The sequence below is a fragment of the Styela clava genome, chromosome 9 (genome assembly GCF_964204865.1).
Source record: "Styela clava chromosome 9, kaStyClav1.hap1.2, whole genome shotgun sequence".
Lineage (NCBI taxonomy): Eukaryota > Metazoa > Chordata > Ascidiacea > Stolidobranchia > Styelidae > Styela > Styela clava.
In genome coordinates this window covers 11,477,274-11,498,015 of record NC_135258.1, presented here as the reverse complement: position 1 = coordinate 11,498,015, position 20,742 = coordinate 11,477,274, and the positions used below count along the sequence as shown (strand labels likewise).

Sequence of the window (20,742 nt, the reverse complement as noted above, 5' to 3'; positions counted from 1 at the left end):
GTCTGGACAAAAATTATCCACATGCCAGGATTATGTCAGTACATTGTAAAATGGGAATACCGTATATGCTCGGTTTACCGCCCGATCTTGATTAAAGGCCCGTTTAAATAGCCGCCCGTGTGAACAGAACATAAAAATAAACATCTAAAAACTACAGAGGAACCACTAATCAGACTCAAAATGCATGAAATGAGTGTGCATGAATATATAGGGTGTTCATAAAAGTTTTCAATTTCAATTTCGTTAAAGTTAGTTCTCACCAAGTTTGCTTTATTTTAATAAGCGTTTGATTCGTTTTTTTCAATTCATCCTATACATCGTTATATGCCCATGGTTAGTTACACAGAGCACATCAAAGTTCTTGTATCTAATTTAACACAAGACTTTATTAACTTGGTGATTGATATACCTTAAAACCATGATTTTGAAATTGCCTCATATAGAACGAGCACAACTCTGTGAAGATGGTTTCTTTCGAAAATGCTAAAATATGGTTATTTTGCTATTATAGATATTTTGTAAATGTACCTGAAAAATTCCTAGTTCTGGTCTGAGCACTCGGATTTCTTGATCTCACTCCTGAAGTTGCTCTCAAATTTAGATTCGAAGGTTGTTTTGATAATGAAGGAAACGTTAATGCAAGTACACGATCTCTAAGATCTGACAAAATCTAATAAAAAAGACAATAATTTATGTACGATCAATATGAATCCAGTTAACTCTAAAATTTTGCCTTGAACAAAATTTGAAATTAACATTATTCGTACAACATATTTTTGGATAATTCAAATAATCAAAGCTGTTTTCCAATAAAATTAGTCATTTAAGAAGTGAAATCAAGATTTTCATTATTTTTTCATGAAAAACATTATATATGCCTTTCACTTCAGCCACAAGCATATAAGAATTTTGAAAAGGCCGTAATTTCCTACCCAATTCATTACACTTTGTGCAAAGTGGTGAGTATGGGATGTGAAATTGATATGTTCAACCTGATATGCCAACATAAGTAAGTCCAACATGTCAAACATAACCAAGTATAAATTGGCATGTTTGACAATTTTGGTGCAAATCCTTTAATATTAAAAAGTAGTTATTTATCACAGATAGGATTTCAGGATAACTACCCAGATATGAATGTTCCTACTAGAGATGTACCGATGTATCGGTATCGGGTATCGGTATCGGCAATATCGGCCATTTTTTTAGTATCGGCCATGTATCGGTATCGGTTAGATTAAGGCCGATATTGCCGATATATTTACCTTTTTGATATGGTCCAGAATGTTTTAAAAGATAAGTTGGAATACTACTTTTTAATTTATTTTTGTCTGGAGAGATCGTGAGTTATGAGCCATACATGCCCCCACCCCCGCGAGAGAATAGAATTCACGTGTTTTTAGCTATTTATCAGCTAAACTAGCTCAACTAATTTGGCTATTTTCGCTGTCAAATTTTTATATTGATATTTTTAATATTACATAGTTTTTATGAAGAAATATATCAACACAGCACATAACAAAAAGCAACTAGGCGCCCATTTTTAAATCATACAGTGGAATTGGGGTCCTTCCTTATTAACGGCACATGGACTTTTGGCACGGGTATAAATTCTGACTGTTTGTCGTCAAGTACGAGTGTCATTTAGTTCGTCGACATCGATAAACTAAATTCCGACACAATTATCCCACTACACAGGTATTAATTTTAATTCTACTTAACTACACGATTTCTTTATAGATATATTGACTTGACCGCCTAGCCCTAGACTGTCTCAAAATATAAGATAGCAATTGTAAAATATTATAAAATAGTGAAGTAAAAAAACATCCTCAACGGTTATCAGTGGGCCTTCTTTTTGTCGGTGCTGATTGATATTCTTTCATGTTGGCTTTGACTTATTGCGTCGACGATTACGATTAGCCACTAAACTAAATAGTTGTAAAATGCTTTTAATTTGAACGTAGGACGGCGGCGCTAGAATGTGTGGGTGATATTCGATATTCTTTTAAACACGAATAACGATATTCGAAGCTCGCGATATTAACATTAAATTCAAATTGGACATCCCGGCTTATGAGCTTTCTAATTGAACACCGAGATTACTAGCGTTACTGTATAATGTATCTTAATCAGTTACAGCATATGGATACTAAAACATTAATTTCATATTATGTGATATATATATATATATTTTTTTTCGATCTGAAATAATGTGTACTATGAACAACGCTTAAAGACCATTGTTTTAACCCGTCTGCACCATACAGCATACCTAATTAACCTGTTTCAGACGCTCAATCGAGCACAATTTTGAATACATTTTTATTAATGTCATACGACCCCCAAAATTTACCCAATATACAATAATTATATACCATTGGAAAGGTATTTTAGAGTACTATACGCTAGATGTCACTGGAGGACCGTAAACTAAAACACCTCTTTCAAGAGGTCTCTCGTAACGTCAAAAAATAATAAAAATATTTACACTCTCTCATTCTATCAGCTGTTGGACGTCTATCGCTATTGTAAAGCTGAAATGTGACTATACAGTTGACTGCACATTGGTTTTCTCTTTCATATGATACTAAATGCTTTTCCATAGCGCATGTTGTTCAAGCGTTTTGGAAATTTTCCGTTTGAGAAGTCACCACATCGAATCAGGCCAGGCTAAGCTTGATAGATCGATCGGTTGTTTGTTTGTGCTTTATCGCGTTGAAAGCTTTTGTGAGTCATAATAAAACATTTATTATGAATCATAAAAGCTTATAATCGTCAGACAAGGAGAATTTGCGAGATAAAACGCCTAACTTTTTTTCGGTGAGGCAGCTGCGATCAAACGACTCGATATTTTTATAACTTCCTGACGTTGTGAGATGTCCACTCTCCTATGTTATGTAGCATATAAAATGACCTTCAAAATAAGACCTTATCATACTAGCTTTTGTTATTGGTTTGCGCGCAACGCCAAGGTTTATGGAATCATTTTCTTGTTGTGCGACGTTTTTATATCGCAGCGGGAAGTACACGCGTGATATGTAAGCGAAATTTTATCACTTCTAAATGTCATATAAGGTTCATTCTCATATCGTTGTGTGGGGAATAAGATTTCCTTTCAAGCAAGACCATAACAAACATTCCAGACCTCGTGGTATACACACAGCATTGCAAAACGTCTGAAATTTCGCGCATGCGTCAAACCGGGAGGATTAGGTTAAGTAATAATTTCATAGTATCGGAATATCGGTAATATCGGCCTTTTTGTAGTATCGGCGTATCGGTATCGGTGTTTTTAGCTGGTATCGGATCGGTATCGGTATCGGCGACAAAAGTGGTATCGGTACATCTCTAGTTCCTACCTGATTCCTGTATGATCCTGGAGTTCCAATTTGAAATGCAAGTCTTATTACAATAATAGGAGCTTTGCTTGACAATCTCACAACATAGAAAGCTGACGGCTTTTCTTCATTTCTACAAAAGAATAATAGGATTAAAAAAATGCTCAAGTAGAAAAATAATCACATAACTAAATGAATAATAGCCTACCGGTTTATTACAATTTTTATTTTTAAAGAGGAAATATACAGTTACTAATTGAAGTTTAAAAATCAACTAATGACAAATAACTATGAGCATGTTGAAATGATTATCAACCGAAAACATCAAGTAGGTAGAATGTTAATATTTATTCCAGGGAAGAGGAAAGTCGATAAGTGGGAATGATCATGACTTCTCATCCAGTCACTGGCCCATGTTAGGTATGAGAACAGTTATCCAGTTATCTATTTCAGATGCATAGACTTGATGGCGGAGGAAGCCGTAATTGACCAGCATGAATGAACCAGCCTATGATGGCAAGGAATCTAGCATTGATTTTGCAAATAATTTACCCCCTACAGGACTCAAACAATGCAAACCCGCACAGAGTGTTTGTATAAGTAAGTTATGCCAGCAGACTTTAGTAGGTAAATTAACCCTTTCCAGGCATGTCAGCTAAAGATATGTATAAAGAGAAAAGTTCTTTGCCCAACTAATCAAGAATTCACATGCTAAAAATCTAATACTCACTCTTTATAGGTAAATTTCACATAACTGTGATTTTCCAACAAAACGAAAGTGCACCATTCTCGTAATAATGAAGTTAGTTGACTCATTGCAGTACTGGTTTGAATTGAATGAAAACGACCACTTTTTGTTGACACATGAAGGTGTTTGGGTAACGGTCTGTTAGCAAATTAAAAAAATGCTTAGTAGCACACTCTTGTCGCAAACAAGTTTCCAGACAAGAAGTAGACCCAATGGACTAATGGTTAGGGCAGGGGTGGGCAAGGTTTTTGGACGAGGGGCCAAAATTTTACCCCTATAGTTTGGCGGGCCATGTAAGTGTGACGTAAAAAGTGACATTTTATGAACAATATTCAGAGTAAAAAAGCAAATGTGGAAAACTATAAGCCTCTTACCAAAACTAAATTTAATCGAAATCTCAATAAAATTCTTCATGCTATTTTTCAGCTAAAACATCAAAATTTTGTTTTAGGTCAATTGTAGCAGCATCAGGGGGTCGAATTGACTTACCAAACTAGTTGGATTTGGCCAGTGAGCCGTTGTTTGCCCATGTCAGGGTTGGAGTGATGTACTTCACTATGTTGGCATCACAGATTGAAGGGTTTGTTGCTCAAATCCCATGACTAGCATCTCACCCAGGTTGTAAGGAATGGATATGTAAAGCAGGATAGTTCCAGTAATTTAATATATATTTGGCATTTCATTACACTCTGAATAAGAAACTGCGGGCCAGGGTTTGAAAAAAATTCCTAAAGCTGAGATGCCAAAACAATGGTTGTTACTTCGAATATTACAACAACAACAACAGAATGATAGATTTAAATACACTGTTAGAAGCATGGTTTCAAATTAGTTTATTTCATCTAAAATAAGTATAAACCGTGTGAATTACTCACATATCATGTTGTAATATAATATCAATGTGATGAGTATGCATCCATTTCTGCCATATACTGATGTCCAAAGATAATACAGGTTTCCAATATCCAGCAAACACGGATTTTGATGAATCTGAAAACATAACACTTAAAATAACAAAGAACGAAAGCCATGAACAAATATGTGAACTGTATCATGGCTGTAAAGTCTGGGTCTGGCCATAGAATGTTCGTTGAAAATTTTTGTCAACTTACCGGTATTGTTTTTTTGAGATTTGACTGATCCCCCTTAAAATTTCGAAATTTCCGACTTCTGAACTATACCATTCTGCCCACATACTATGTTCATAAAATTTGTTATCAGGAATATTTCAATAAAATGTATATGGAGAATTCAGACTTATATAAATTCGCTATTTTGTATCAGTACTTGATTTAAATCTTGGTGAACAAATATTTCTACACAATCTACAGATTTTTTCGGACGTTCAAAATCAGGAATGCAAGGAAAAAAAATCAACAATCACAATTCATTGGTAATGCATGGAATAATGAACCCAATTTGACCTAATTTTTTTCTACATTTCATGTTAGATGTTGCGATATATTGAAGAAAAAATAGTGACTAGGCCTATACAATTTGAAAAGAAATAAACAGTAAATAGACTAGTAAACCTACCATTCATACTTGGCATAGATAGCACAAGTTGATTTGAGTTTGGAGGTAAATAAAACAGTGGAACAAGTTTTTGACTGATTGTGTAATAAACAGGATCAGTGGTAAACGATACAAGATGTGTCATCATGTGGTCTGTTTGTGTCAAACTAAAATAATAAAAAAAAAATTAAAAAATATTTAAAACTACCATTTTCACCCAAATTAATTTATAATTAAGTTCTTTGATTGCCATGAATGAATGATCGACTGTGATGAATGATGGTATCTATTCCCATAAAATGACAAGAGGATAAAATTATTAATATTTATCCTGATCGAGTGGGGAAGGCCGTTGAGCGGCTCATTAATATGACAAATTGTGCCACTTGTTCAGGTTGGGTACAGTAATAGCTAACTCACTAATGACTCCAGATACATGAACTTGAACAGTGACAGAAGTCACAGATGCTGTGATTCACTATATAATTACGTAAGTCCTTCCCCCTCAAGTAGAAACACTATCTTGAATTTAGTACATTGGAAAATAGAGTCACAGAAGAATTTTATAAGTAATACTATCATTATTACAAATGTGTTGTATGATGTAGTTTTTCATATTCAAAATGACTAACCCTTTCATAAAATGTTTAAATCTTCGAACAGCCATTGAACGGTATCTTCCCCAATTTTCATGTCCAAGTCCAACTGTGACATCATAAAGAAATTCGTAAGTTGCTTCAATGTAGACTTCAATCTGCAACAAAAAAAATATTTTTATGTCATAATATAAACAAGAGAGCAACTCTCGAACACAAAAGTCCAACAAATAGCCGTGGTTCAGGTAGCTCTTGCGACTCGCACTGAAATGTGCCTGAGCACTGTGCCAGCAAAATGGAAACACATGCCAGCAATGACGTTAATAGTCATGGTTGACAAAATAGAAACAGCGTTGCCATGAAATAAAATAAAACAGCGAATTTTGGGGTGAAATATTGAAAGATTCCATAAGACTTGAGAGGCAATTTGAATAAAAATATTAAGCTTTCTGGCGATCACTTCCATCTTTAAGTACTAAAAATATTTATTAATTTATCTGCCCGTTATTCATAGAAAAAAGTGTTTTTCCCGAAACATACATGTCGGCCAACAACAAAAACAACAGCAACTACTTAGCAAAGCGATTCATATGGCCACTCCGTGTCAAAAAAGATAATATCAAATCTGTAAAAAAATAATACCTTAGTTATATTTCTTACAACAGGCCATGCTGAGGATGCAATGTATTTAATCGATGCTCCATGATTCCATGGATAAAGAAGAATAACTTCAAGTTGATTTCTGTTCTGTTATGAAAATAGAAAAAGTTTATGATGCATTTTCATATTATACATTTTTAATTTTGAAACCAGATAGTTGTCACATAATATCCTTCGCATTCTACCACTGATAGGATATACCCATGTGACTTTCCCTATATCCCTGATGAATATGAACGATCATATCTTATTTCTCAAAGCAGCCCCACAGAATAATTGATCCAACGCGATCACAACGAGTTTGAAGTATTACAACTTCTCGATTGTAATCAATCAGAAATTGCATTTTGAAATCTCTGATCCTGAAACGAGAATATCGGTCAGAGACCGAAGACTTATCGATCGAAAGTTAGGGGATCCCCCGAAACAGCGCTCTTACTCCATAGTGACACCTTGTGTCCCATCACTAATTAATTGATAACTCGCTAATTATACGACATAATTCTCCCAAAATCAATAGACTTCTGGTACGAGATATGATGAATGCACATGCAAAATCTGCAGCAGATCCCATCTCGCTTTCGTGAGATATCGCGTGCATCTAACAGACAGACAAACAGAAAAATACCTATCAACATACTTACCGATTAAAATCTATAAGTAATGAGTCAGTAATCATAGTAGAATAATAGCTAAACAAGACACTGTATAAAAGAAAATTTAACTGTGCTTTTTACATTATTCACTAAAATTGGTCTCAACCATTTCCAAAATCCACTTTACAATACAATCATCAAAGTAATATTTAAAAAAAAATACAAAAAAACAAAAAGATATTTATACAGACCTTTCCCAATGACATTGAGCTTATCATATATCCCTCTCTTAGTCTAACAGACAATAAAGTGAATATAGAAACTCTCAAAGTTCTTTCCAAATGTTTTTTTCTCAAAACTGGAGAAATATACATGTTTTTCTGAGTCGGAGTATATCTCAGATCTGTTTCAGGTTCCCAGTTACGAACATCTGGTAATTCAAAATCAGCTAAAAATAAAAGGAAACGATTTTTATTACTGCCAAGCCTTCTTATTTGCGATATGTTGTTATTATATAGTACATGTTGGGCAACTTTTTTCAGCTCGCATGCCAAAATCGTTTAAATTAATGATAAAATTCTTCCCCGTGCCGACCGAAATTAAAAACAATTCTTTGCCACTTTCAAAGCAAAAATACACAATAATAAACCTTTTATCAAACATGTACAGACAGATTCACTATACAGAAGAATATCAGTCCGAATGAATGCTGCGCTCTTCTCGACGAAATTTGTCGAGAGCTCACTCAGTTGTAACATCATAATATAATTCTTTGTAGCCATATGTCTTGGAAGGACAAAAAGAGTTTAAATGAACAACGGATTGTTACCAAACGATAATAAATAAACAAACACCCAGTTTTAATCAGAGTCTTGAAACTTTCAATCTAAAGTAAAATGATCTTGTTTCAGAGGCCTCGCTCGCGTGCCGAATAAATGGTCTCGCGTGGCAGGGGTTGCCCACCCCTAATATAGTATTTATTATGGTAAAGACCAGGAATACGAGAATACAGAATCATGGGCTGTAAGCATGGATGATCAAACTGAGTAATGTAATATTCTAAATATTTAGTTGAAAATAGTACTATGGAATATTGAATATAATTTGATTTAGGTCATACTCAAAAATCAGAGAAACGAGAATATCGGTCAGAGACCAAAGACTTATCGATCGAAAGTTAGGGGATCCCCCAAAACAGCACTCTTACTCCATGGTGACACTGTGTGTCCCATCACTAATTAATTAATAACTCGCTAATTATACGACATAATTCGTGCAAAAACAATAGGCTTCTGGTCCGAGATAAGATGAATGCACATGCAAAATCTGGAGAAGATTCAATCTCGCTTTCGTGAGATATCACGTGCATCTAACAGACAAACAGATATACATACAGACAGACAAATACCTATCAACGAACTTACCGATCAAAATCGATAAGTAATAATGTTCTCAAGTTATAATATAATGCATTCTTTGGATAAATTAGATAGTTCTTATGTTTATATATTTAACGCTATGATCAGTGGCTATCACCAGGTAACGTAAAAGTATACCTTACCAGACATGTTTACATCATCTTTGAGTTGGAACTGCCAGACTAGTAAACCTTTCTGATAAATATTCATTTCTGCATCTTTGAGATTATTATTATCAAGTTGTTTGAAAAATGTCCCGTAGGTGGCAGAAGATATAAACTAAAATCAAGAAGAAAAAACGACAATTCAAACCCATTCTATGCAGCTCAAAACTAGAACATACAATGAAGCAGCCATGGAAAACGAAGAACAAGTATGGAAATAGGTAACAAAATCAATATTCTTCTTTTTCTCATTTTGTGCTTTTGTGTTTCCTCGAAAATAAGACCTAGCCTGGATTTGAAAAATGATTTTAATATAAGGCCTCATCTTAAAATAAGACGTAGTCAATAGCGCAGATTTTTTCTTTTTTCGACTTGGTCGATAGCAAGAAATTTCCCCTACATGTTCGAAATCAATGTGAGAGAGGAAAATGTTTAAGTAAATGGATATCGATTTTCATATTTTGTATGTTTGAAAATCTTGTAATTATCTATATTGTAATTTTGTTTTTTTACTAAGTGAAAATAAAAGACATCCTCCCAAAATAGAAAAAAGAGCCTGTATTTTTGGGAAAAGATGGTAGTGTCCATTATGATTAAAGGCCTTTAATGTTTTTTTATTGCTGTTGCACTTTTTTTATTGTGTGTCCTAATTTCTGATTTATTCTTACCTTTAGAAGTTCAATGTTGGCAGAATATCCATAATCACAGAAAACAGCTTGTGAACTTTTGAGATGTAAAAATGAACAACTAGTCGTTGTGCTACGAAGTTGATTCAACAATGTCTCCAGCACAGCCATGTCAGGCATACCTAGACAAAGTTAGCCAATGATTCCAAGTTTTTTTTATTTAGAATAAGAATTTCAAATCAAAATAAATAGCTGGAAGATATTGGAGACTGCATTACATAAAAATCAAAAATTTTCAACCAAAAAACGAGAATATCGGTCAGAGACAGAAGACTTATCGATCGAAAGTTAGGGGATCCCCCAAAACAGCGCTCTTACTCCATAGTGACACCTTGTGTCCCATCACTAATTAATTAATAACTCGCTAATTATACGACATAATTCATCCCAAATCAATAGTCTTCTGGTACGACATATGATGAATGCACATGCAAAATCCGGAGCAGATTCAATCTCGCTCTCGTGAGATATCGCAAGCATCTAACAGACAAACAAACAAACAGACAGACGAACAAATACCTATCAACATACTTACCGATTAAAATCGATAAGTAATAACTTATGATAGGCAATGAAATGAGCGAAGATCCTTATGTCAAGGTATATATATTTAATTGCTTTAGATATCAATGTAATTACCGTATATTAAAGATCAAAAAAATATCTCAATAGATCAATATTATAAAAATTTGCTTTCAACAGACATTTTTGTAAGTAGTAAATGCAGATAAAGAATTTTACCAACAACACCATCAGTGAGAACAATAATTCCTGCGCTCGTATTAGAAGGTAGTAGATGTAGAGCAAGTAGTCCAGTTCTCAATATACTGACGAGACCATGATCATGTCTGACTGGTTGAGAAGAAACTGTAAGAAGTATGAAAGAAAATGATGCTGATAAAAAAATGTAATGTTGCCAAGCACAACATACCAAAAATAAATTACAAACAATAACATCGGTTGTTATTTCAGATATAAAAAAAAAATTTTCCTCTAAGAAAAATCAGAAAATGAATGGTGAATTTAATGATATTATGTTTTATGGCATACCTACTAGATTGAACAAAAGTACCACGCATTATATTTTCAAAGCAAAAGGCCTATATATCATTTCAAGTTTAATGGTTTTCCATTTGCCACAATGCCACCAAATTGCGACTGAGCAAAAACAGACATTTAGATATACATTTCAAACACTATTAATTAAATTGGGAAAACAGGGATCCGGCCTAAATTCAGATCTACAGTCCCTCAAATAACAGTCTCCTGATAAAATTTAAATTCTGACCATGAAAACAATCATAGATTCCACATTACTGCTAAAAAATATTATGTTCAAAGACCACTTCAACTGCCTAAGGTAAAAACATCATCTCAATTAAAATTTATTAACTCCCTTTAACTGCTTCCATCCAATTTCATAAAAAAATTAAATTAAATCTAAAAACCATAAAATAAAATAAATCATACCCAGATCATTAGATTGAACCCATTCTTTCATTCCATGATATATTTTACACTCGACAGCATTCAGTATAGTAAGCACAGATTGTGGAGTGAGTAGACATCCTTGTACAATTACATCTTGTTTATATCTTCCTTTTGATTTTTGGTTAGGTCGTGCTTGAGCAAAGACAGTGACATAAATGCTTGGTTGAATCTTGGCATCGTTGTTTGGTACCTGAAACTAAGGATGAGAAAACATACGATGAGTTGAAGAAATTACTGAAAGCCCCAACTGAGTGAGTACCTTATGGAGGATAGAATTGGCCTTTCTTTTATTTGCTCTATATTGTAATAACACTGAGAATTGATATGGAATGCATAGGAGGTCTTTTCCTCAAACATTTTTTTCCACATAGAAGTGCCTTGAAGAAGGATGATATGATGCGTTCGGTCGGAAACTTCCACTGGTACTCTGGATTTGAGCCTTTTCATTCATGTAATTACGAAATTGCGATACTGTGCCTATTGGTTAACAGAGTCAACCTTGACTTGTCCTATTTTTCAAGCTAGACAGATACCAATGGCAAAACTTATCAAAATTATTTTATTTACATTATTACAATATTTATATTTTACTACTTAAAGCTCATAGCAAGGATTAACAATTCAGGATTTGACAACAGGATTCGGTTTACATCGTTTCACCGATATGCGCCAATTTCGTATTTTGATTACCGTAATTTATTTATCAATACGAATCAATGGTCATTACCTCTCATAGCTTGCACAATAATATCTATCTCACTAAATTTCTTGACCTCTAAAATATTTCGGCGTACCCCAGAGGTCCAATGAACTTCGTTTGGTAACCTCTAATTTAGATCTTATAGAAAATCTTTGAGTCTTCTAATTTTATAGATCAAAAAAATTATTTAGATTTGCCAATGTTCATAAAATCCAAAATCACACTCACAGGTTGTACCAAGCAGCACAAACAGTCAGCAAGCCTAGATAAAACTCCTTCAGCAACTGTTCTATAAGATTCCGCATCAATTCGAAATGCAGAGGGTGACAAGTCCAATGCAAACACAAGCCTGTATCCTCGTGATAGAAAATTAACTTTGGTTTCTGGTTGCAAAGTGCATCTTGAGACATTTCTAGAAAAATAAAAAATATAATTTCTTGATAAGAATATCAATTTTAATATAATCTAGATTCCCTTTCAAGATCCTTCAAGATCCATGGACCTCTTCCAATAACTCTCACAACTTTGTGGCCACATGCTCTTCGGAATTTTTAACAGGTTAGCTACATTGGTTATTTTATATGCCACATTCAATAACAGAATAAAACAGCAAATGCGAGGGAAAGAATAAATGTATAACAAAAAATGGTGCTTCTGAAGTATGCGCACCAAGATGTCGCATAACCTGAACCCTAACCAGATACACAACCTGAGTTCAGGTTGTGCGCCATCTTGGTGCGCATACTTCAGGAGGTCCCAAAAATAATTAATCGAATTACCAGTAATTTACTTTAATAAATTAATGCGGTCATTGCAAATTCTACATAGTGGGAGCCTTTGACCCTGCCCCCCAAAAACGCCCAATTAAAGAAACCAAGCTCTATAAAACTCACTTTTCCAATTCAAATTCTCCAGATTCTTCCTGTGCAATTGGTTCTATACTTTGGCTTCTCTTCTCATCATCATCATGTATTTCTTGAGGATTCCAAGACAGGATTTGTATTTCATGTCCATTGTTATCATCAATTTGTCCATCCTGAAATAAAAGTTCTCTTTAGAAAAATTGCAAAAGTGTGAACATAGATATGGTAAAATGCATATATATCATGCTGATTTCTGATGATGCTGATTTGTCAACTCAGGCAAAGATCGCCCCAATTAATGCAATCTGGGTGACATACTTGCAAGCACAGGGCAATAAAATCGTGTACATTTGACCTTCAATTAATACTGGTAATATAGTCAGGCCGCAATCAGCATCACATCACTGATTACCCTCACTGGGGATGGGCTTCAAATCTTGATTTATTGCCATCCCTTGGCCAAGGAAATATAAAAATGCAAAAGCCTATACTAACATTGCCCCTGAACGAGAAGACATTACATAAATCTCATCTAACCCATGTAAAGAGGAAATTTTCAAGTAAATACAATACCTTGAATGCAACTCTCGGCAATGTTTCAATGTCTTTCAATATGTTATTGAAAAACCATAGAAGTCGTATATTCCGAGAAATTCTGTAATTCTTTTTCAGAAGAACATAAACTTCTTCAGCCTGAAATAATAAGTTAATATGTTGAACATTTAATTAGTAGTGACATTTTTCACAAAAAAATCATTTCTGATAATCGAAACACACTCCAATCCAATGTCATGTTAGGACATCCTAATATGAAAGTATTACAGTATGTAGGCCTACTCCCAAAAGGGTGCTCCCGAAGTATGCGAACCAAGATGGCGGACATCGGAACGTAACATGGGTAACAGGTTAGGGTTAGGCGATAATTTTTTTTCAATTTTCCTTATTTTAGTCCTATTATCAGTTCGAAGACTAGCCAAGAGCCTCCCGTAGTATTTATACCTAAAATTATGGCCTAACCCTAACCTAGTACACATATTACATTCCAATGTCCGCCATCTTGGTTCGCATACCTCGGGAGCCCCCCTAAAAGTCTATTTCACTACTATAAAATTACAGTTATATAACCAGAAATTTTTTGACAAACTACCATGGTTATTGCATTAAAAGTCATAATACTTTTCTTTCATCAACATTTTTTTATTAAAAAAGTCTCACTTACAACAAAGTCATAAAATTGACTGCAAAACCGAAAATACCATTTCCTAAGTCCCAACTGCCCCTAGATCAGGGTTACTCAACTAGTAGACTGTGATAAGAAGTGATAAGTTTCCACCCCATTACCTTAAGATATGTGAAGGTCTCTCTCTATTTATTTTGAAGGATTTTTATCATTAGTTGTTGACTATGTACGAACTGTAATGCCCCAATGATAGAAATGCGAAAAGTATTAATTATCAAATATTCAATAGCCTGAGAACTACAATGCACATACAGGATGTTTATTTTTTTGCAGTTACCCCATTATTTACAAACTCTATAACCTCGATGTTAGAGGCACTAAAATATATTTAGGCGCATCTGGAAAGACCGCCCATAATCTTGAAAATCGAGAGGAGTATGATGCACGTTATGATATTGATTTTTTACGGTTATCCAGTTTTTCTGTTAAATATATAACCTTAAAGTTAAAGCCACTAAAATATATATAGGCGCACAGTAAAATATATTTTCTAAAAAGACCTGACCCGTCATTTTAAAATTTTTTTAGAGGAATCTTTTAAAATAGTACTCGAGTAGCCCTGCCCTGGGGGGTGACCCCATCTCTCTCTTACCGATAAAATGCCACGACCATGAAAGCTCAAAATACAACAAATTAAACACAAACCCCATTGTCTTGTTCTTCAGACATCTCTCCATAAATGAGTAACAACTATTAATTATATTCATTTGTCTATCATTGTTATCCTGTATTTAATGACAACAAAATACAAATTTTACAATCAATACAGAATGACAATTAAAAATACAATAACCATGGGATATTCACTTAGAAATTATAGCTAGACTGAATAGGGAGACAGAGCCATGCAAGTCTATTGGGATAATACTATATTTATAACCGAAAAAGGATTTTTTTGGTCATTCATAAAATAAACTTCACAAAATGCCTCGTTGAGTATTTAAATATAATTTTGGACAAAATTAAGATGTTCAGATCGTTTCTCTTAATTGTTGTTGTTGTTGGGATGTTTTGATTGTTGTTGTTGAAAAAAAAAATGTTTTTCTTTGCAACTGAAAGATCAATTCATTTTGAATTTCCAGTGATTAAAGATGGAAGTTGCTAAAAAGCTGTTACTTTCATTTTTTAAAAATTTCTCTGTATCTTATTGGGCCTGATATTTCATCACAAATTTATCTGGTTTTGAAATTCAGGCGACAATATTATTTGTCATAATCGTGTGCATATAAGTTGGTCATTGCTTTCTTGTTTATAGTAAAATTGAAACCACTTTCTTTGCTCTGAACAGAGCTGTAAACAAGCATTCATTGATATATTTAGACCTAGCATCTATATTTTTGGAGGGACAGAGATCTTTTTAATCCGGCAATATATATGCCAAATTCATTACACTTAAGTGTAAGGTTGGTTGGAGGCATGGGGCATGTTAACCACTATGCCATGAATTCATAAAAAATAATGAAGCAAAAAATTCTCCAATATTGCAAGATATGTTTAAAATCAAAATTGGATTTTCTATGTTATGTAAAAAATGAAAAATAGAATATGACGCTGCTATTCATAATATTGGGAATACCAGTTGGTACCGATACATGAATTCTATATTATTTCAAAGGAATATAAAAAAAAACATTGATTGACCAAAATGAACTATAAATTGATAACTACACTTACGATAATTATTATATTTAATAAATAAACCTTTGAAATCTTTATTCCAAACAACGTAATTCAGAATGTTGAATTTCAAAAAATAACAAAATATGTTCGATTTCAAAAATTAAGATATACAGCCCTAGCCAACAACGACAGTCACAATGTACATTCAATTTCAAACAATTATTTTTATCTAGTTTCTATATCATTTATACATCACCAGGAATATTGAACAGTTACACATACAATCAATAATAGAACCATAAAAGTTTTGCATGGGTACTGATAAAAAAAAATAGTTGTCAACATCAACAAAAGACAATAATCTAACATGGAAGCAACGTTTGAGAGGATTTTATAAATAAGCTGTGAATTGTCAACATAAAGGACAACAATCTGACATTGAAACAGCCTTTGAAAGAATGGGAATGTACTTCTCGGTCACCCAAATAATATAATTGTTATTTTGAAAATCCAAATAAATAGTGTTTTGAGTATATGGAGTTGATATATTATAAAAGGACTATGGTATTTGTATTTTAGAAACTTTTATACCTTCGATTATTCGTTACTCAAGTAATAATACACTGCCAGCTGTTGCCAAAATAAATGAATGACCTAGCCTCGAGCTAAAAGAAACATTGAAGAAATATAAACAAAGTATCGCCTTGTCATATAGTATAATATGATGACTTCTAGCAATGCAACGATGGCTTCGTCCAATAATTTTAGGTTTATGAGCAAAGTACTTGCATTAAAAAGTTGTTATATTGTATTACATATAGGGAATAATTTGATTGTAAGTATAATACTTACAGATTATAGGAATATGATAATTAGGATACATAACAAGCAGTTTTGAAAGAACATCAAACAACCATTTTAACAAATTCTAATACAACTTAGAGAAGTTTCATCCATACAGAAAAAAATTTAAAAAATAATTAAAGTATCCGCCAGAGGTTTTGTGCAAGACATGAATTCACACAAATATGGAGCAGAAGCTCACATTATATGGATGCAGAGTTTTCTTGATTCAGTTCAAATAAACCACAACCTCTTTTTTATAAGATCCATGAGCTTTTTGAAAATGGTATTTTGTGAAAACAATATTAGGTGCATATCTTCGATTTCAAAGCTTTCATCGTGACATTGATATTTTAACTGATCGAATAATTCTAATACTGATAATCAGATTTTTTATACATCCGATCATTGTTTGATTCCAAGTAGTTAACAATCTTTTTGAAGCAGTTTTATTTAACATTTTTAACACTGCACGTTACCAATATTAAAATATTATGAATAGGGATATCCCTCTCCTAATTGAAATCAATTATCGACATTGAACTCATATAAATTATTGCAAAGAACAAGTGATTGGACAGAAATCCAGAATATGGAGATCTCTCAGTTTTGGGGTAGCCTGATCACCCCTACACCCCCTCCGAGTCTTTTATAATGCATTCCCCCAAACATCCTCCATGTATTCTGCTCAGGAACAAAAACTTCAGTCGATTTGAGATAAGTCGATCCATCAAAACCTCCAACTGCAAGAAGTTGGCCATTGACCACTGCTAACCCAACACCACTTCTTCTAGAGTTCATTGCAACAACAGTACTCCAGGAATTAGTTTTTGGATCATAACATTCAACACTGTTTAATTCAGTTGTGTCATCTCTTCCACCTACAGCATAGAGCATTTCTTTATAAACAGCACATCCCAAATGTTTTCTTGCAGTACTCATCGACGCAACTGCCGACCATTTGTTCGCTCGTGGATCATAACGCTCTACCAAGTCCCATGGGGTAGTGCCATCTGACCCACCAACTGCATATAAATATCCACCCAAAACTGCGACTGCTACACCCAATCGTTTGATAGTCATTGATGCAACTTTACTCCATCTGATCGTTTTTGGGTCGTATCTTTCAACAATATCCAAGCACGAAACTCCATCTTGTCCTCCTACTGCATACAAATATCCATCCAAAACAGCAACTCCTACACTCGTTCTGCATGTGCTTGTAGGAGCAACATCACTTGACCATTGATTTGTTTGTGGATCGTATCTCTCAACGCTGTTTAAATATGAAGTACCATCATGGCCACCAACAGCATATAACAGATTGTCGAGTACAGCAACACCCACGCCACACCTTCTTTTACTCATTGGAGCAACAAGAGTCCATTCTTTTGTTTCAGGATCAAAGCGCTCTACAGAACTGATAGCGTCACCACTACACCAGCCTCCAACAGCAAACAGTGCGTCTCTAGTGATTGGCCGACGTGGGCGTGTTCTTGGTCCCTGCATTAATGATCGTTCTTGGGGTAATAAGAGATAATTTTTGGCTTCATCGAGAAGGTCGCGACACTGTTCATCTGAGCGAATAAGAGGTTCAGAACCCACAACACCGACAAGAAATTTTGGTGATAATAACGGGAGACGAACATGCTGTAGAATTTGTGATAAAATAGGACGACGTTCTTCAACATTAAATTTTACCCAAGCGAGTATTGCAGAATAAACTTGTTCCTCGGAACGAATATTGAGATCATCAGATGAGATTATTTCAATTAGTTGTTGAGGTGGAAGAAGAAGAAACTCCTCACTCTCTTTCACATCTTGAAAATTACTTTGAACAAACTTTTCTGCGTCTCTCAAAAGGTCTCGACAAGCGTGAGTATCGGCAAAAGCACGAATTCCAAGGCAATTGGAAGGATCAAGTTGGCGTTTAAGAAATTCACAACAGATTTGTTGTATCTCAACCATTTGTAGTAGGCAGGCAGCAGGCAGTAATGATTGCACATTGTTTTCTTCTACTACAATTCTAGATGTGTATGCAAACTCTATTAACAAATCCATTGCTTTTTCTTCAATATCACGAATAGCAACTTCAGTTTGACGACTCTCCGCTAATTCTCCAGTGAACATTGCACGAAAATAAGGTGAACATGCAGCCAGTACAACGCGGTGAGCATAAAGCTTTGAACTTCCAATGATAAGACACACATCCCATAGTTCCATGTTCTTACGTAATCCATTCAAAATATCAAGCAGACGTTTAGGATGCTTGTCACTTGTGTAAGAAAGAAATGATTGTGGTGGAATGCCATCAGGAGTGTTGCTAATACCACAAGCTAAATCCATTGGTACTGGGACATTGCCGAATAAATCCATGTTACTTGCAGCCATTTTTTCAGTTAAATATATTTATGTACAAAATCACAACTCTTATAGATTTATTTTTAAAAAGGGGATCTATCTTAATTATTTTTTTAGTCAGTAATTCTATAACAATTAAGACAACAATATGAGACAAAAATAATGTTTCCGCACAAATGGATTATTTTTGATTTGAACTTCCTCAGAAAATAAAAAGCACAAAAAAATTAGTGGGCAGTTCTCCCATTCTAAGTCCAAATATATGGATATAAAAAATAAACACAGTATTTTTCACTGAAATGTGAGAAAGAGAGAGTTTATTTGTTTGCCAAACCAAGAAACCAAGAAATACATACATCATATATAAAACATGCACATAAAGACCATTAATAAACAAATGTTTTTTGTATATGACTGGGTGGTAATGACTAATGATATGACCTTTTGAGGTCGTCAGAGTCTGCTACCACCCCGGCATGACAGCAGATGCGGAAGATTGCACAATAATATTATTAATCAGTAGATTTCTATTTTTCATTACAGCATTATGTAGACTAAGTGATGTCTTTAATTAAACACCGGGAATGTTGCAGTAATTATATGGTTAGAAGTGTGCCGTTCTGTACCTTAACCAACACTATTCAATTTCTTGGTGAATCACAGAGTATAAAGTGAATATGTATATAAAACTTGTACGTGGGTACGGTACTTAATACTATTTCCATGATATTACATCACTGTAGTATTCAAAATATATTTGGTTAGGTAAACAACATAAACGATAGGAATAAGATACGTCTGCATATCAGTATTCAAATTTATGACACAACCAGACTGTATAAAACAACCAGAGTTACCCCAACGCACAATTGTCCAGCACACACTCACCCTGCGGTCAACGGGTTAACCAACTATTGGTATACTGTATAAACGTTGTTCCATAAAAATTTGGCTGCTCTGATAATATATAGACCATATCCAGATACTGAAATATCTACAAACGTCTAAAAACTACTAAATTACATAAACCCATGTCTAACTAACCACCAGAACCTTTTAGAGTCTGACAATTGATTGCAGAAAATGGCCTTAATTGACGGGAAAATAGACGTATCTCAGCTAAACAATAACATCCCAAGCAGTAGTTGCCAGATATGCAGATAAATAAACTTTACGGCAGGGGTCGGCAAATTTTATGTAATCACGGGCCAAATATAAACATCTTCGGTAGTGTGCGGGCCGCATTACTTTCCGTATTTATTTTTATCATAAATCTTGGGGCCAGTGTTCCCTCTAAGGTGTGCGCGTGTGCGCGCGCACACAGATTTCAGAGGCTGCGCACACGCATAGATTTACTGCGCACAGACGTATTTCGATGTAATGTAACAATGTTCTCGATTGGCAGGTTGAGAAAAGTTTGTTGTTGGCCCACCCATTACCCGGTTACAACGCCAAAATTTCTTTATCGGTTTTTGCACAAATATTAGTCATTTCCAAAAAAGTGCGCACACACCAAAATTTCTGCGCACACATATTACAAAAAATTAGAGGGAACATTGCTTGGGGCACTGGCACTTTCTATTACTGTGGTAAAAGGCCTACCAAAATTGAATGTGTAAGTGGCTTTTTCAATATATTATCAAACAATATATTGTTTTTATTTACTTATTATCAATGTAAAGGATAATGTTGTTTCTGCGTCATGACTAGAGTGTTAAAATCAAAAGCCAACTTTGTTGCCCCGCAGTAAGCTACGCTGTCTAAATCACGATCTGGCAAGCGGGTACGAAATTTATTCTTCGTGCAATCGTAAATATATACTACTACTACGTGCAATGCATTTTACATACAGCAGCTCGCGACGATATGTGCTTTCGAATGTGAACATTACACGTTTTGC

General features: G+C 34.3%; 2 protein-coding genes across 8 annotated transcripts in view; both read right to left on the bottom strand.

Annotated features, from left to right (window-relative positions):
* The window catches only part of LOC120338903 (KICSTOR complex protein SZT2-like), a 66,563-nt gene extending 51,818 nt beyond the window's left edge, over positions 1–14,745 (bottom strand). For all 7 annotated transcript variants that reach the window (XM_078115843.1, XM_078115844.1, XM_078115846.1 and 4 more), the window contains exons 1-16: positions 14,664–14,745; positions 13,352–13,471; positions 12,809–12,951; positions 12,144–12,327; positions 11,195–11,411; positions 10,466–10,591; positions 9,707–9,846; positions 9,018–9,153; positions 7,708–7,904; positions 6,843–6,947; positions 6,237–6,358; positions 5,626–5,771; positions 4,965–5,079; positions 4,072–4,227; positions 3,363–3,474; positions 529–670 (exon numbers count right to left, since the gene is read on the bottom strand). In XM_078115843.1, the coding sequence (XP_077971969.1) occupies positions 529–670; positions 3,363–3,474; positions 4,072–4,227; positions 4,965–5,079; positions 5,626–5,771; positions 6,237–6,358; positions 6,843–6,947; positions 7,708–7,904; positions 9,018–9,153; positions 9,707–9,846; positions 10,466–10,591; positions 11,195–11,411; positions 12,144–12,327; positions 12,809–12,951; positions 13,352–13,471; positions 14,664–14,687 (2,185 nt within the window). In that variant the 5' untranslated portion in view covers positions 14,688–14,745. The remainder of the gene's footprint in view (positions 1–528; positions 671–3,362; positions 3,475–4,071; positions 4,228–4,964; positions 5,080–5,625; positions 5,772–6,236; positions 6,359–6,842; positions 6,948–7,707; positions 7,905–9,017; positions 9,154–9,706; positions 9,847–10,465; positions 10,592–11,194; positions 11,412–12,143; positions 12,328–12,808; positions 12,952–13,351; positions 13,472–14,663) is intronic.
* Positions 14,736–18,980, bottom strand: LOC120338904 (kelch-like protein 20). Its single transcript, XM_039406897.2, has one exon. The coding sequence runs from the start codon at positions 18,870–18,872 to the stop codon at positions 17,085–17,087; it is 1,788 nt and encodes a 595-aa protein (XP_039262831.1). The 5' UTR covers positions 18,873–18,980; the 3' UTR covers positions 14,736–17,084.
* Positions 18,981–20,742: the final 1,762 nt, after the last annotated feature.

Bases quoted from the DNA above. Each gene is read 5' to 3' on its own strand.
- LOC120338904 (XM_039406897.2), bottom strand. From the start codon at position 18,872: ATGGCTGCAAGTAACATGGATTTATTCGGCAATGTCCCAGTACCAATG.